The sequence below is a fragment of the Hydractinia symbiolongicarpus genome, chromosome 2 (assembly GCF_029227915.1).
Source record: "Hydractinia symbiolongicarpus strain clone_291-10 chromosome 2, HSymV2.1, whole genome shotgun sequence".
NCBI lineage: Eukaryota > Metazoa > Cnidaria > Hydrozoa > Anthoathecata > Hydractiniidae > Hydractinia > Hydractinia symbiolongicarpus.
The window spans coordinates 30,120,578-30,136,792 of record NC_079876.1 but is presented as its reverse complement, the minus strand read 5'-3'; the positions used below and the strand labels follow the sequence as shown (position 1 = coordinate 30,136,792).

Genomic DNA, 16,215 nt, shown 5'->3' with positions numbered 1-16,215 from the left:
GTACAACTTAAATAACTGTGTACGAGGTTGGGCCTACTTCACTTCTTCTACTTAACTTGAATTTTTTTATCCATACCAACTTCGTACAACTTAAATAACTGTGTACGAGATTGGGCCTACTTCACTTCTTCTACTTAAGTTGAATTGTTTTTAACCATACCAACTTCGTACAACTTAAATAACTGTGTACGAGATTGGGCCAACGTCACTTCTTCTACTTAAGTTGAATTTTTTTTTAACCATACCAACTTCGTACAACTTAAATAACTGTGTACGAGGTTGGGCCTACTTCACTTCTTCTACTTAACTTGAATTTTTTTTATCCATACCAACTTCGTACAACTTAAATAACTGTGTACGAGGTTGGGCCTACTTCACTTCTTCTACTTAACTTGAATTTTTTTTATCCATACCAACTTCGTACAACTTAAATAACTGTGTACGAGGTTGGGCCTACTTCACTTCTTCTACTTAACTTGAATTTTTTTAACCATACCAACTTCGTACAACTTAAATAACTGTGTACGAGGTTGGGCCTACTTCACTTCTTCTACTTAACTTGAATTTTTTTAACCATACCAACTTCGTACAACTTAAAACACCAAGAAACAGATGAAGACTACCATATATTATCATTATGGTCTTTACATCGCTTTTTTTATTTACTCTATCAATAATTTGTACCAACAAAAACTGAATGCGGGTTAACGATAATCTCCCTGTATCAAATTCGCATGGGTACTTCATCCGAATGTAATTGGTGATGACTCCAGTTGGCTCTGCAATGTCCGAATGACGCATCAGTTTGTGATAAAATTGAGGATGTTTTTTCGCCAGTATTTCGTTATAAAATGCTTGATACTTGCTACCAGAACGTTTAATCAGAAGTAGTGGATTTACTTCAGGCAGCTTCGATTGTTGTACCAGGTAGTCCAGGGTACCGTTTTTGTATAATACTGGCAATAACTCTCTCCTCCATTGCCTCTCCCTTTCTTCTTCGTCTTCTACTTCTTTCTCTATTAAAGGAAAGTTATCGTTGTATAACTATCTCATTATTATTATGAAATTGTTTGCGATCAGGCTTATAATTAATTTTTAAATACCTGCTTCTCTTTGTTGTTGACGCTGCTGGAAATCTGGAATATAAGTTAAAAAAGAAAACTCATAGTACATGTTAATTATACAATTTTGTGCAGGAACTCAGGGAAGCTTTACTGACCTTTTTTTGCAATATGTAAACATAGATCGCACAACCAGTCCCCTAATGGTTTTACAGCCAATTTGCAGCATTTAAAATGACACTAGACAAGACAGCGATCGCATGCAATTGATCTTCCTTTTCCAATTTTTCGTCTGCAATGATTTATTATTATATTTATATTTATATTTATTATTATATTTCATCAACCGAAGGATACTTACATCTTACTGGTTGAGGGTACAGCTGCAACGCGGATGCCGTGTAACGCCGTTGAATTGTGCCTTCACTACAGAGGAGTTTATATGTTGGTTGGTTACCACCTGATTTGTGTACAATCACACATGGCAATCTTTTTAAATCCGAAGATGTTCTAAGACCTTTTGGAATTGTCAAAGAAACATTATCCCCTTCCAGGAAATCAGCAACTTTAATTCTTTTTCCATTGCTGTACATTCTACGCATCATTTCTGCGTTTCTTACACCCTCCTCCACAACATTTTGTCTGAGTTTTTGTCTTTTTGGACATGTTGTTTCAAACTCATCTTCCGAACAATCCGATAATTTTCTTGTACTTGGGTGCTTTAAAAAATCCACAGTTTCAGCATTTTCAAAATCTTGTGCACCATTTTCTTCCAATTCTTCTATGATATCTTGAACAATATCCTCTTTCACTGACCGTACACTTGAAGAAATTTGACCCAAACCTTTTGGCTCCTGGCCAAGAACAAATTTCGTAAGGTGTTTTTTTCACACTCCTCACCATTGAAGCATTCATGATAACTAAAACAGAAGTAATAACGTGAATAAAATAGCTGCAAGATTCAAGAAAAGTTATTTGGAAACACTGCATAATAAGGCTATCGTGACATATAAATATCATTCTTGACCCCAGAGAGAGCTCTTTGAGATGAATTTGAAGATATTTGGGGACGAGAATGATATAGATAAACTACATTTACATTGAATCTCTGGAAGCCACTCTGACCACGTTGAAGTTTGGGACTCTTTTTCTCTTGCACTAATCATCACTTGGATGGTGTTATTTCCTTGTTCAACCAAACCTTGAGATTGCGAGTGGCGCGGTTTCCCATGAACAAATGACACCTCACCCGGCCATATCACGGCTACAGCATCCATTACGTGATTGATAAATTTGGCACCGTTATCAGAGTGCAAAATCTTTGGTAACCCAAAAGTCGCTAAAAAACTTCTAAAAAAGTTTGAAGCAAATTCATTTGCTGTTTCCCTTTCATTGGAAATAATATCCTGAATTTGCTAAAATGGTCCACGACATGGCCAATGTAGTTGTAATCGGCATCTGGTTTGGATAACATAGCAATCAGATCGATCTAAAGAAAGACATGTATAATGTAACAAAAAAACTACTAACTAGCACAAACAAAGTGAAAAAGTATTAAAAATACCTGTACACGCTGTAAGAATCCTGTAGTGATAATCGGCTTCAATGGAGCTTTCTTTATTTGACTGGATTTCAGACAGCAAGTTGTGCAAAGCTTTATATAAGCACCAACAGCGTCTCTAGTAACGTTATCATAGGTGCGTGCTATCTAAAATTGTTAGCAATTAAAAATCAGTGACACACCCATATTCCGTGGACTCTTACTTTCAAACGAGGTTTGTTCGAAGAATCTAATACCTTTTCAAACGTTTTATGAACCCCTTGGTGACCAACTTCTTGGCGGTGTACTCTATTGATAATGTCAAACATCTGTCGGTCTGTTGCTACGCGACGATATTTTCCCAGAGGAGAATCGCCCTAAAATACCGTAAAATTATTTGAGTTGGCAATTTTATAAACCTTCTTTCTTAAGAACTTAAGCTCATAAGAACATCTAGACCGAAGCTATCCAAAAATTGAGAACACCATATGACCATGCCGAGCCTGAAACAAAATTTCTTAAAAGTAGAAATGTTTATAAAAAAAATAATTGTGACTTTAGTTTTTCCAAAATTAGATATATATAAAAATGTTCTTACATCGGGAAATGGAGAGCACAAAACATCCGATAAACCAAGTGTAGGATAACTCATCACTTGGAATTTTTTTCTTCGCAGTTTTCTTTTCATAGCACGTGGAACGTTGTCTATTCTTCCACATAGAAAATCTATTATTGTTTTATAAGTCTGTTCGGGCATTATTACGGAATTCCGTTTAGTCCTTTCAACTTCCAACCATTCCTGAAATTTTTCTTCCATGTATCTCTTTTCAGTCTCCATTGTGCTGAACATAAAAACACGCGTTAAAAGTTTCAATGTAAATTTAAAATGTGCGTTCGAAAAAGCACTCGAAAAGGATTCGAAATTTACCTACCTTTTCCTTTATCGAAATAACTTAAAAGGTTAGAAAAAATTATATTGAAATTTTTTGTGTTCTTCTCCATTCTCACTCAATTATTAACAAAACTATGTTTACAAAAACAGTTTCGTACAAGCCACGCAAAGGCACTGGGGACAAGGGTGATTTACAGGATTTTCGCACGAAAATTCAATATAGCATTAGAATTCAAAGGTCACTACCATAAAAACCATGGAAAGGTTAATAAAAGAAATCAATAACAATATCATACCTGATGTAACCTTATTTGAATCAAAGAGATCAAATTTATACTTACGAGCACTAGTACCATTTTTCAAAAACATCATTGTTTATTCTCTGTTAATATAAAACAAAGTATAAATATATATATACATATTAGTATTTTTCCAAAGAGGCATCCAAATCGTAAAACAAATGTCTTTTTTTGCAAATGACTTAAAAGAAAAAAAGATATTTCAAAAAAGTTATTATTTTATTATAAAAGTTTCATTTTTTGACGATATTCGCCGCTGTACGAAGATGGTCAGTTTTGTACGAGGATGGTCACTCTCAGCGCTACGGCAAAAAAGCCCAACTTCGTACAATGAATGACATCGTACGGAACACTCTTCTCCTCTCCATCTTTAACTCGTAACAAATCTACCATATTAAGTTCAGTCCCCTGTTCGGACCCGTACTGGTCCGTCGACCTGGTAAAACGCGATTAAAATGATTGCGACACGCCGTCCCGGGGTCAGAAAAGACTCAAGATACCCTGGGGACCAGGTTAAGACCGTAAACTCAAACTTGACATCTCTGCGTTGAGGACTCACAAAGGATTTTTGTGAAACACGTAGAATTTCTGTTTATATGCGCATGCTAAATGTTAAAGATGAACCGTTTGCTTATTTAGAAGTAGAAAAAAACGTCGTCAGAGAATTGGAAGCAGATCTTGAAAAAATGAAGATAACTTTCGTGTGGTTTATCAGATGACATCCGAAGAACTGGTAGACGTGGATTCGCAAACATCCGGAAGATGGAACCTTGCCCGATGCTGACATAATTGCTAAAGTGAAAGGAAATTGTGGACTCCAGTGATGACAAATCAGATGACGATGAACCAAACGAATTACCGCTCGCAAAGCCATCATACAAAGATGTCTTAAATGCCATTCAGTGGTTTACCAACTTTGGAAACGATGTAATGGTTGCATTAAAAGATGTAAATAGGGCCGTTGATTTAGAAAATATGCTGAATAAAAAACAGTCAAATATTGATGACTATTTCGACAAATCTTAATCATACTGCACTGTTTATATTAAAAATGTGTGTTTTATTCCTTTTTTGCAAGTTTACAAAGATTTCCCCCATATAAATTGAATTTTCTACTGTGCTGCCTAAAAATTCGAATTAAAGAGACACTCCTTAATTCGATTCTCTCTCTAATTCGATAAAAATTTTATCCCGCTGAAAAATTTAAGAGGAGTGTATTTACTTTTTTAATTAAACTGATTACTGTTCTTATAATCTCTGTTGTTAGTTTGTTTTTTATTCACTTCAGACTGGTTAATGATTAAAAGTTGCTCGTTTATTGAAAGATTTGATCCTCATATTGTTTATAGGAAAGCGTGCATTAATCGCTAATTACTTAAAAGTCGCAAAATCTCAGCTGGATTAGCAGAAAATTGATTGGTTGTCCTCAACATCCAGATTATCGGCATTTGTACAAATATTCCACTCCTCCACGCATTCATCCAATTCTTTCTGAACAGAATTAAAGCACCCTTGTTCCCAGAGATTTTTTAATATGACCGTTCTTTCTCACATCAAAAAGAAAATATTCCTTTAACGCCAGGGGTGAATTGCACGCAGAGTCGTTATGTAAAAAGTCTTCGGTGTTGACGAGTTTGATATGCACCATATGGCGGGAAAAAAAGACTCGCGAACTTGGCCATTAAAATGTGTTTAAATGGATGATTTAAAAATTCTCAGACTTATAAAAACAAAAAAAAATAACCCTTAGTTCTTCAAATATACGCAAAGATTTTTTTGTACATAAAAACTAAAATGCTAAACATTAAAATAATTCAATAAAATGCGATCATGTCCCCAAATCAAAAAATTGTTAAAAAAACATTTTAAACATAGAACTAATGATCATCCCTATAATGTTGCCCATTTTTCTGCCACTTTTTGGCATTCTGTTACTCTGTACGCCTAGGAAGCAACTTCAAATTGATCATTGTGATATACGACGAGTCTATACGCAACGACGGTTGTCTTTGCTGGTATGGTGATGGTCAAAGTTGTCGTGGTTGTCTTCTCGAAGGTTGAAGATTGCTCTGTCTAAAAATAATTTTTTTACACTCTTTTAGTAGATCAACCAAACAAAAGAAAAATTAAAGCATTTTTTTTAAAGCAAAATTAGGAATTTTTTAGAATTTAACTCCGTGTTTGCCATTTTAAAAAATCCCAAAAGGTCCAGCATAACGGGAAATCACCCAAAGAAACAAACATGATAGATTATGCTATTATTTAAGAGGGTAAGATTGACCACGCTGGTTTGATGCTTATTGATTGATTTTAATTCACAGTTTGCTCTGAGAAATTATTTCGTATTTATTGAATGAATTTGAATTAGGGATTTGCCATGATAGATTATGCTATTATTTAAGAGGGTAAGATTGACCACGCTGGTTTGATGCTTATTGATTGATTTTAATTCAGAGTTTGCTCTGGAAATTATTTCGTGTTTATTGGATGAATTTGAATTAGGGATTTGCTATGACCTACCCTCCTAGTTTTGACATATTTATTTGCGTCTAAGCTTTGCTATGAAAGAAACTCCTTTCAATATCCACGGCAAAAGCTTATTTTCGTCCAACTTGTTGTACATTCGAAAAAACTCACTAAATAAGACAAGAATACTGCAAGAACTGGTAATACCTCATCAGCACGCGGCGTCGACATCTGTATGTCTATTCTTAAAACAAGCAAAAGTATTTTATGTATAGTCTCAAATTCGTAGTCTAATTCAATAAACGCGCCATGTTGTAACGTCGTTTAAGTTTACTTCAATAAACGCGCCGTGTTGAAACGTAGTATGACGTGTTGTAAGGTCGTTTAAGTTTACTTCAATAAACGCGCCGTGTTGTAGCGTAGTATGACGTGTTGTAAGTTCATTTAAGTTTACTTCAATAAACGCGCCGTGTTGTAGCGTAGTATGACATGTTGTAAGGTCTGAATTTCTTTAAGACGCGATATTATCGCTAAATATTCTGTAATAAACATAAAATTTCAATGCTTGTAAATCATTTAAAAGCAAGAAAGGCACAAAAAAATCTTAATTTCTCGAACATGGAACAGCTTTTACTCACAGCTTATTCGGCTTTGTCCCAAAATCTAATCTCTATGATAATAGCCGTATTCCGTCTGTCTGTCTCTGCGCGGACCCCGCTGAGTTAGAAAATGAGGTTACGGAAACACGAATATCAAATGCGATATATTTTTATCCACTTTGTTGCGACGGGTAAATGTAAAGGACGGGCGAACCCGTTGATTCTTCCACGGGCAACGACTAGTCTATATTATAATACCAGTATATGTCTTTCTGTCTGTCACGCAAAATGGTATTGCAAGTAGCGAAACGCACCCAATGTGGTATAAAAAGCACGGGCAAAATTTTTCCGGAGGCCACCGACTAGTTTTATATAACTTTATAAACTTACTAGCATTCACCAATCACTACTCACAAACAGATGGACAGCATAATAATATATGCGTAGGAACAAAACACGCATTTACCGATACACTCATATTGATCAACGGTTAAAATGAGTGTTGTCAGAAAATGATAACGGTACAGCAAACAAAATTGTTAACTTTGCCAATCATTTGCTTTTTGCTTATGTTATACCATATCATATGATCAATTCCATCAACTTATCAGCCATTCAAAAACTGGTTTTGGTCGGGGTTGGGGGCGCCCTTCTTTCAATTTTATGTAATAACTACTGATTTAGCTTTTGGGGATACAACTTTGGAGACTTTTCATTGTTTTTAGAAAAAATATATTGGACAAAGTTTTTTGTTCCTTCCATATCCAGTTTAAAATTATATTTAACCCATTTAATGCTTTCATCAAGTTACAACATTTTCAACCACTTTTTCTTATCACAAATTTTATGCAGCACCGTCAGCCTTTTTTTTGTGTTCGTCATCTTGGACTAAACGATGTCATTTGTGTCCTAATTTTCATTTAATATGCTAACATACATTTCTGCCAAGTTGTGCAATAATTTGATGTCTCATTCGTCATTTCAGAGAGTGCAGGGCCACCCACCCACCCCACCCCTGCCATACGGAGCCCTTAAAAAGCCGGGTCAGAGTAGGGTTAATGTGGTGAAAGCCACATTAATCTCCAGGATATTGGATATCCAAAAAGCCCAGGGTAATCAAATTTATCAAAAGCCTTTTTTTATCCAACCTTATGTTTTTGTACACTTAGATTTCCATCCGGAAAATTTTAATCCAGTAGCATGATAGTTGCTCTTTCCTTACCTCTTGGATAGCCTGCTGTCAAGTATCTGTTACTGAAATAGGTTACCACACTCTCTATACAAACGTATTCTACGTCACAGGTGCGAATCTAGTTCATAAAAGTTGTTTATTTTTTGCTCATTCTAAATTCGGAAAATGATGCTCTTAGCTTGTGTAAGGTTCTTCGGCACACAAACAACCTTTCCTCTCATTTCACGTTAAATGGGAACCAAATTAGTCCTTTTACTTCCTTATAATTTTAGTTTTTATAGAAAAGGTTTAAAACCAAAAAAAAAAGGCTTTAATTGTTGTCAAAAATTTGTCAATTCTAAATCGGAAAAGTCTTTTCATCCTTGTAAAAAAAGCAATAATTTGATCATACAACAAAACTTGAGTATTCTTTGTAAGGAGTTTCATTCGCTGCATAAGATGTCAGGTTCATGTAGTATTTGTATTAGCCATCATGTTTATCGCTGATTGAACGTATTCTGCTCGAATTCGAGTTGACTCGATATGGATCACTCGCCCAAGTATACGTTCATATACATTTATCCATCCATACGAAATTGATAGGAAAGCAATGCAAAACAAAAGTTTGAAGAGCATAATGGTAGTGGAACTAAGTACAAAAAATATTACGTTGCACAGACTACTGAAGGTACAGCGTTCAGCTCTGATGTGGAAGACTATCAAAGTGTCAACCAGTCACTAGATAGTCAATAGAACTGATATCTTAGGCGGTTTTCTAGTTAGGCGATGGTGTGCCTTCAAATTGCACCTTTAAATGCACTAGATCCTTCATTGTAACGGTATCAATAGAAACTAAAGAGGCTGTCCTGAGTAAATAATAATTGTAAGGAAACTGATAAAAACACTAAACATCACGACACGCTTAAATGTTCATGTTTTTTCTCTTAAAACATTTTCTAAGTTTGTTTTCATATATTTAACTTTCCACTTTAAGTTGAAAATGAAAAGAAGAATTGACCGCGGAAAGCTGTAAAATGGTCATTTTTACCTTAACAAAAACGGAAACTTGTGGTTTAAGCTTCAAACTTTTACAGATTTTCGGTTACGTCTTTGGTTATAGTAGCAAAATGTCTGCAGAAAGACGCAATAGGGCGTCAGTTTCACCGAAGAGAAAGAAGCAACATTGTATACCTACCTTTCTCTATGTTTCTGCCATTAAGTACGACAGATAAGCTAGTAAAAGTAAAGTCATCAGGCCAATTTATAGAAAGTCAACACACCTTAAATAAACAAGAATGTTGTTTAAGCCAAAGATATATATTTACAATAACAATTTTGAAGAGAAAGATTAATAATTAAGACCAAAATGTCAGATCCAATTTGGGAACGACGATCGTCTAGATGAATTCTAAATAAATGCGTTTTCTTTTACACAGATATGAAAAATTGTGATATCGCGTTCACTTCAGCTGTATATAAATCTCGACAGAGTTTTTATTATTTTTATTATTATTATTATTTACCCCGGATAGTATCTTTAGTTCCTAATAGAACTGTTATCAATGAGGGTCCTATGAAGGGGGTTTCTAGTGCATTTAAAACTTCCATCTGCTGAACTACGAAAGTCGTGCAAGCACAACAAACGATCAACTAGACAACCGCCTGAGATATCAATCTTATTCTCATGCTAAACGTTAAGCAGAAAGGATAGATTCACACTTTTATAGTCTCTGCATGACTCGGCCGGAGTTTGAACTTAAGACCTTTCGCACTGGACAACAACTATTACAATGCATTAAGCATTTGTTGCATAGAAGGGACAGGAAATTAGTATCTATTTTTTAGTTACAATTTTAGTGGAATTGATCATCATTTGCTTTGTTTGATCAATGATTAGTCGCAAAGCCGTTCTTGCAACTTGGTGTTTTCCTTGATATATATCCAATATATAAAGATTTGCAGCCACAATGTGAAATATTACTATTCTAGTATCCTATGTGTGCGAAAAATATTTTCAAACCATTAATAAAGATGATTCGTTACTTTTGTTTGAATTTAAATAAAGTTCTTTCTTCAAGTGTTGCCTTTATTGTCTTCGTCGTGTCCAATATTTACCAGAGGGAGTATTATACAAGAATTACAACATTAATCCAGTCCCCCAGAAAAGTTTTGTACAAATAAAAACCGTTGAAATCATAATTCTATGTTCTCTTCGCACGTACAGGCACATAATGTCCTTTGACCTACATTTAAAAAGTATCCTATATTATAATACGCTTTGGTGAGTGACTATGTGAGTCCACAACACAAAAATCACTGTTTACTTTCTTAAAGCTCACGCATTGTCTCCTCAAAGCGTGGCGTCACGCTGAAATTTACTAAAAAAATAAGTGACCTGCCAAAAAAACATTTTAAACCCTAATATATTCTCAACCCTCGAAAATACATGATCGTAAACATTTTCTTGATCAACATTTCTGTAATGCTGTACACAACAGAGACAATAGGTAAACAATTTTTGTTAAAAAATTTTTCGCTTACCAAAAAAAACCGAAGATTGGGCTTAGCTTTAAAAATACCGTGATGGGTTTTCGTTTCTTAAAGGTCAAAACTGTCAGGGCTTTGTGAATTAAAATTATTTTCCATCCCGGCTTCCGACTTTCTCGATAGAGACGAGAGCGCTGCACTCGGTTCCAATTCTCTGCTGTGTTTATTATAGATCTATTGCGAAAGTAAAGGGGAGTGCGGTTGTACAATACTTTTATCGTGGTACATTGTAGGAATATCTAAGCCTAATCATTTAAAATATAAAAAATCTATTAATCCAAGACTTAAATAACATGTAAGGTAACATATTTTTCAGTAAAAAAGCAAATTTCATAACTTCAACTATAGAAGGCATACACGTGTTGGCTGAAACAGCTACTAATCAACAGCAACAAGAACAGCAACAAATGGATCTCATGCAATCCATAAAACAGGATGTTGTGACCTCCCTTAAAACTGAGTTGTTGGGAGAGGTGAAAGGGATGATTGAGATCCTTGTGGGATCACAAGGAGCATCATCTTTAACAAAAACCCGGGAAGAACCATCTAAAGATGCCATCTCGGCGACGATGTCACAAGCCACGTATGAGGAAAGCTCGACACAGGAGTACAAGGGATCCGAAAAGACACCAGGAAGAGAACCTGTTCCAGAAACTTAGCCAGCTGTTTGCTGAGACTGGGACCCCGCCAATAAACGAAGGTTTGGCAGAAAGAGTTTCGAAATACTGGAAGGATTATTCCCAGAACAGTAAAGCTCGAAAGGTGGTTTTCGAAAAGTACGAAATGCCCAAAAATTGCACTACCTTTGTTACGCCATCTCTTAACAAAAAAGTTTATAAAATAAATAGTTTTACGCCCGTCCACAGAACGGTAGATTCAGAACTGACAGATATTCAGACAACACTGACTAAAACGACCACCATTTTAGCGAAACTGGCTGATGCAGTACTGCAGTCTGACAGACACAGCAGGATCATGAAACCTGCAGAAAGAATTTCACCAATCCTTGAAGGAGTGATGTTATTGGGCCATGCACATGGAAAATTGTCAGCCTTGACGACAGAGACAGTGTCAGGCATAATCCTTGAGGAGGACTTGATTGAACCTCAAGAGAAATTTAGAGAAACAAAGTATCTAAAGTAGAAAAAACTTTTTTAACTCAGCAGATTCAGAAACTCTTAGACAATAAAGTTATCGAGCTAACTAAAAATAAAGCCGAGGAGTTTATATCCCTTATCTTTCTCAGAAAAAAGGATATGAAACGTCGTTTAGAATAATACTGAACTTAAAATCTCTCAATGAAAATTTAAATTCGGTGCATTTTAAAATGGAAACTATATCTAGTTAAACCTGGTGACACCAGGATGTTTTATGAATAGCATAGATATTAAAGATGCTTATTACAGTGTGCCCATTAATCTAAAACACCAAAAATATTTCAAATTTCTTTACAAATAAAACCTATGTAAATTTCTCTTTTTACCAAATGGTTTTGTGCATGGCCCCCCAAAATTAAAAAAACTTTTGACAGACAGACAGACAGACAGACAGACAGACAGACAGACAGACAGACAGACAGACAGACAGACAGACAGACAGACAGACAGACAGACAGACAGACAGACAGACAGACAGACAGACAGACAGACAGACAGACAGACAGACAGACAGACAGACAGACAGACAGACAGACAGACAGACAGACAGACAGACAGACAGACAGACAGACAGACAGACAGACAGACAGACAGACAGACAGACAGACAGACAGACAGACAGACAGACAGACAGACAGACAGACAGACAGACAGACAGACAGACAGACAGACAGACAGACAGACAGACAGACAGACAGACAGACAGACAGACAGACAGACAGACAGACAGACAGACAGACAGACAGACAGACAGACAGACAGACAGACAGACAGACAGACAGACAGACAGACAGACAGACAGACAGACAGACAGACAGACAGACAGACAGACAGACAGACAGACAGACAGACAGACAGACAGACAGACAGACAGACAGACAGACAGACAGACAGACAGACAGACAGACAGACAGACAGACAGACAGACAGACAGACAGACAGACAGACAGACAGACAGACAGACAGACAGACAGACAGACAGACAGACAGACAGACAGACAGACAGACCGTCGCGTTCCCTCGTCCTTTAAATTTACCCGTCGCAACAAAGTGAATAAAAATATATCGCATTTGATTTTCGTACGCATTTTAAAAATTTTGTGTTTCCGTTACGGGACGCCGCATTTGCGGACACACAGAGAGACGACGGCTATTATTAAAGAGATAAAGTTTTTATTCTTTTTTCGAAAAATTGTTTATTGATCTTTTAATCAATGCGCAAAGATTGTCTTTTTATTAAGAACCTTTTGCTGTGACGTCATAATTGGCGATGTTAGTTTCGAGAGAGGAGAGAGGAGAGAGAGAGGGAGAGAGAACGAAAAGCTTGATACTCGATCACATATATGAACACAGACACAGCGAAGAAGAATTAGAGTATGATATTATTGAAGAAGAAAACAATTTTGGAGAAGATGAGGACGGTGATAATGAGATGGAAACCTTTGATGAGCTTTTTACAGGCACAGGGCTGCAACTTTTTTTAATTCGAGACCACTAAATAAGATGATAATAAAAATATTGTAACTGAGAGAGAAACGATATTTTTAGTAAGACATTGGGAAAGTCTTTGTGTTGGGAGAAACGAATGGTGCTAGTGCGATAACTGCAAGACTGAAACTAAGGGAGATTTTTTTTTTAATATGAGTAAGCTATACATAAAAAGTATTGTTAAAATATCAAATAATAATGATATGCATCCTACAAATATCCGTTGTTTTTTAGGAATAAAATGTATAACTGAGAATGAGGATTTTAAGCAAGACACGTCTACAAACAAATCTTTTCGATTTGCTGCTTACAAGCAATTCATTTGGTTCGTTTTCTAACGACTTGGAAAAGGCAATCGCCGAGTTATATCGTTGCGTGTTGTGTGGAAAATAAGACAAGTTTTCCCTGAAGAGGGTGGTGTCTTTGTGTCTTACTCGGAAGGCTAAACACAAAAATATATAATATATAATATGTGATTATAATTATAGCAAATAAAATAAAATAAATATTTCTAATTATGAAATTACGATCTTGGATTCTCTAGAATATCATTCTATTTGCTGAATTGTCTTAACACACAAAAAATCATTCGCCAACTATGACATCACGGCTATTTAAACAGGATTGTAAAAAAAGGCCGAATAAGAGAAAAAAAACTTTTTTTAAAAAAAAGTTTTTTATAATAATAAATAAAACATTTCCGATAAAATAAGATGAAATTATTTATTTTGATTTTTTGTGGGACCACTCCTTTCAAGCGTACTTGACAACTTATGATTTGTAATACATCCAGAAAAATCTCATTTATCTTGGTTATTTCGTGTTCCGCAACGATCCTAGAGCCTGTAGCGTTTTTGATATGAAGATGAAAGTCGTACGCGTTTCATGCTCATATCAAAAACGCTACAGGCCCCCCGGGATCGAGGTTGCCATGTCCGCTGTTCAGCGTTTTACAGAAAGCTCCCTTTCTCCGCCAGTGGTTGTTACTTGACGTCCGGACGATTTTAATATGATTACTTTACTGGTAATGGAAAATAAAACAGAATTTTGAGTTAGGTGTCGAAAATTAATCTGTCCAAAGCCTTAAAAAAGGCTTACCCCACCCCACCCCCCTACGAAAAATGCTTTTCGGAAACGAGGTTTGTATTGTTTACATACTTCGGTGCCGTTATATTTGTTATGTTATATAATGGCAACTCAGTTGCAAGGCTGATGCGAACTATTATCTTCTATTTTATTTTTTTGTTTCTTCTGTTTGGGAAAATAGGGGGAAACTGTTATGTTTTCTTATTATGATATTTTTAGCCTTTTTTATTCTGATTTAAAGTTACTAGCTGTGTTTAGCCATCGTGTGCATAATGTTTTAAGAAGTGACCTTTTTTCTGCTTCTAGAATCCAGACACTCTGGATAGCGTTTAAAATATCAACTTTTTCTCCCAAAAAGGAAACTGGAATGTTTGACACCATGAGTAAAACATGGGCTGCAAAAGAGCACTAGAAAGAATATTAGGTTATTTTAAAAATAATAGACAACTTTCATCGCTTTGCATGTTGTGTTTATAATCCCCAGACCTCTTACGCAAATCGACAGGCAAAATAATGCAGGCAGTAAGTTGTGGATCAGTCCATTTCAAACTTTATTTTAAGTTAGAGGCATCTTTTAATCTTGAAATTAGGATATAGCTTGCAAGATTTAGATCATATATCAGTATAAGGGTGCTAGCTAGCGTATAATCCGCCAACTCCGTGAAAAAAACACATTTAACGTCCTTATATCCATATCATCAACATGTTGGTTATTTCAAACTTTTATTATCATAGCGCTATCTGTTGCGAACCACTCAGGGGAGATAACAAGAAAAAAACCCATTCATTAGTGGACAAATAAGCAGGATCCGACATGTACTATCATACCATAAAGCCGTGATGGATCCTTCCACTCCGTGAAATTTAAAAAACGCGTTTTCTTGCTTTCTGATGACTAGCAAAAATAATTTAAAAATTAAAATATTCCTTAGAAAACATTCTCCACTCATTGGGCCCTCAAAAATGTATAACATGACCATAATTATAATCAATTAACTGAGATAATATCTCTATAATAATAGCCGTATTCCATCTGTCTGTCTGTGTGTCCGCGAAAGCCGTGTCCCGTAACGGAAACACGAAATTTTTAAAATGCGCATCAATACCAAATGCGATATACTTCTGTCCGCTTTGTTGCAACGGGTTAATTTAAAGGACAGGCGACCCCGTGGATTTTTCCACGGGCTAACGACTATCTCTATAATAATAGTCGTATTCCGTCTGTCTGTCTGTGTGTCCGCGAAAGCTGTGTCCCGTAACGGAAACACAAAATTTTTAAAATGCGCATCAATACCAAATGTTATGTATTTCTGTCCACTTTGTTGCAACGGGTTAATTTAAGGACGGGCGACCCCGTGGATTTTTCCACGGGCTAACGACTAGTCTATATTATAATACCCGTATACGTCTGTCTGTCTGTCACGCAAAATGGTAGCTTAGCTGCGCAACAGCGAAAAGCACGCAATGCGGCATAAAAAGGACGGGCAAACCCATGCATTTTCCACAGTTAACGACTAGTATATCAAAAATGAACACCGTCGCGCTTGACTTAAAAATCACAAAAAGGTATAGCTGGCTGAACTTATTGCCAAATTTTTGTCATGCGCGAGTTCCAACACACCTAAAATGATTAATTTGTAGTATCAACCCCCCCAAATTGAATTCATTCATTAAAAATGGTAGACAGAGCTGTGGTAAGTTATTGTAGGCTTTGGAAGCAGTTTCACAGAGTATTGGATTCAGAGAGTTGGCAGATCATACGCTAGCCACATTACAAAAGTTTTTAACCACAATTTTTGTGTTGTCACACTATATTGTTTTGTGCTCGCATTCAGATGGTGTAAAACATGGTCTTTTCATTGTCAAACGTTTGCAGTTAAAACCTTAATCAGAACGAAACCTGCAGGAA

General features: G+C 35.9%; 1 protein-coding gene across 2 annotated transcripts; it reads right to left on the bottom strand.

Annotated features, from left to right (window-relative positions):
* Nucleotides 1-607: 607 nt before the first annotated feature.
* On the bottom strand, nucleotides 608-4,191 carry LOC130630583 (KRAB-A domain-containing protein 2-like). 2 transcript variants are annotated; one of them, XM_057444128.1, is made up of 9 exons: nucleotides 3,835-4,191; nucleotides 3,200-3,443; nucleotides 2,859-2,978; nucleotides 2,626-2,769; nucleotides 2,161-2,550; nucleotides 1,423-1,981; nucleotides 1,220-1,353; nucleotides 1,104-1,136; nucleotides 608-1,016 (listed from the first exon to the last, which is right to left on the bottom strand). In XM_057444128.1, exons 2-5 carry the CDS (start codon nucleotides 3,437-3,439, stop codon nucleotides 2,401-2,403), a joined length of 654 nt encoding a protein of 217 aa, XP_057300111.1. In that variant the 5' UTR covers nucleotides 3,440-3,443; nucleotides 3,835-4,191; the 3' UTR covers nucleotides 608-1,016; nucleotides 1,104-1,136; nucleotides 1,220-1,353; nucleotides 1,423-1,981; nucleotides 2,161-2,400. The 2 variants fall into 2 exon arrangements, with proteins under 2 accessions (XP_057300111.1, XP_057300110.1); XM_057444127.1 differs by lacking the exon at nucleotides 3,835-4,191 and having other exon boundaries at nucleotides 3,200-3,828.
* Between the last annotated feature and the right edge of the window lie 12,024 nt (nucleotides 4,192-16,215).

Bases quoted from the DNA above. Each gene is read 5' to 3' on its own strand.
- LOC130630583 (XM_057444127.1), bottom strand. From the start codon at position 3,451: ATGTTCAGCACAATGGAGACTGAAAAGAGATACATGGAAGAAAAATTT. The intron at 2,979-3,199 runs GTAAGAACATTT...ACGGTATTTTAG, and splicing joins TGTGCTCTCCATTTCCCGAT to GGCGATTCTCCTCTGGGAAA. The intron at 2,770-2,858 runs GTATTAGATTCT...TAACAATTTTAG, and splicing joins TTCATAAAACGTTTGAAAAG to ATAGCACGCACCTATGATAA.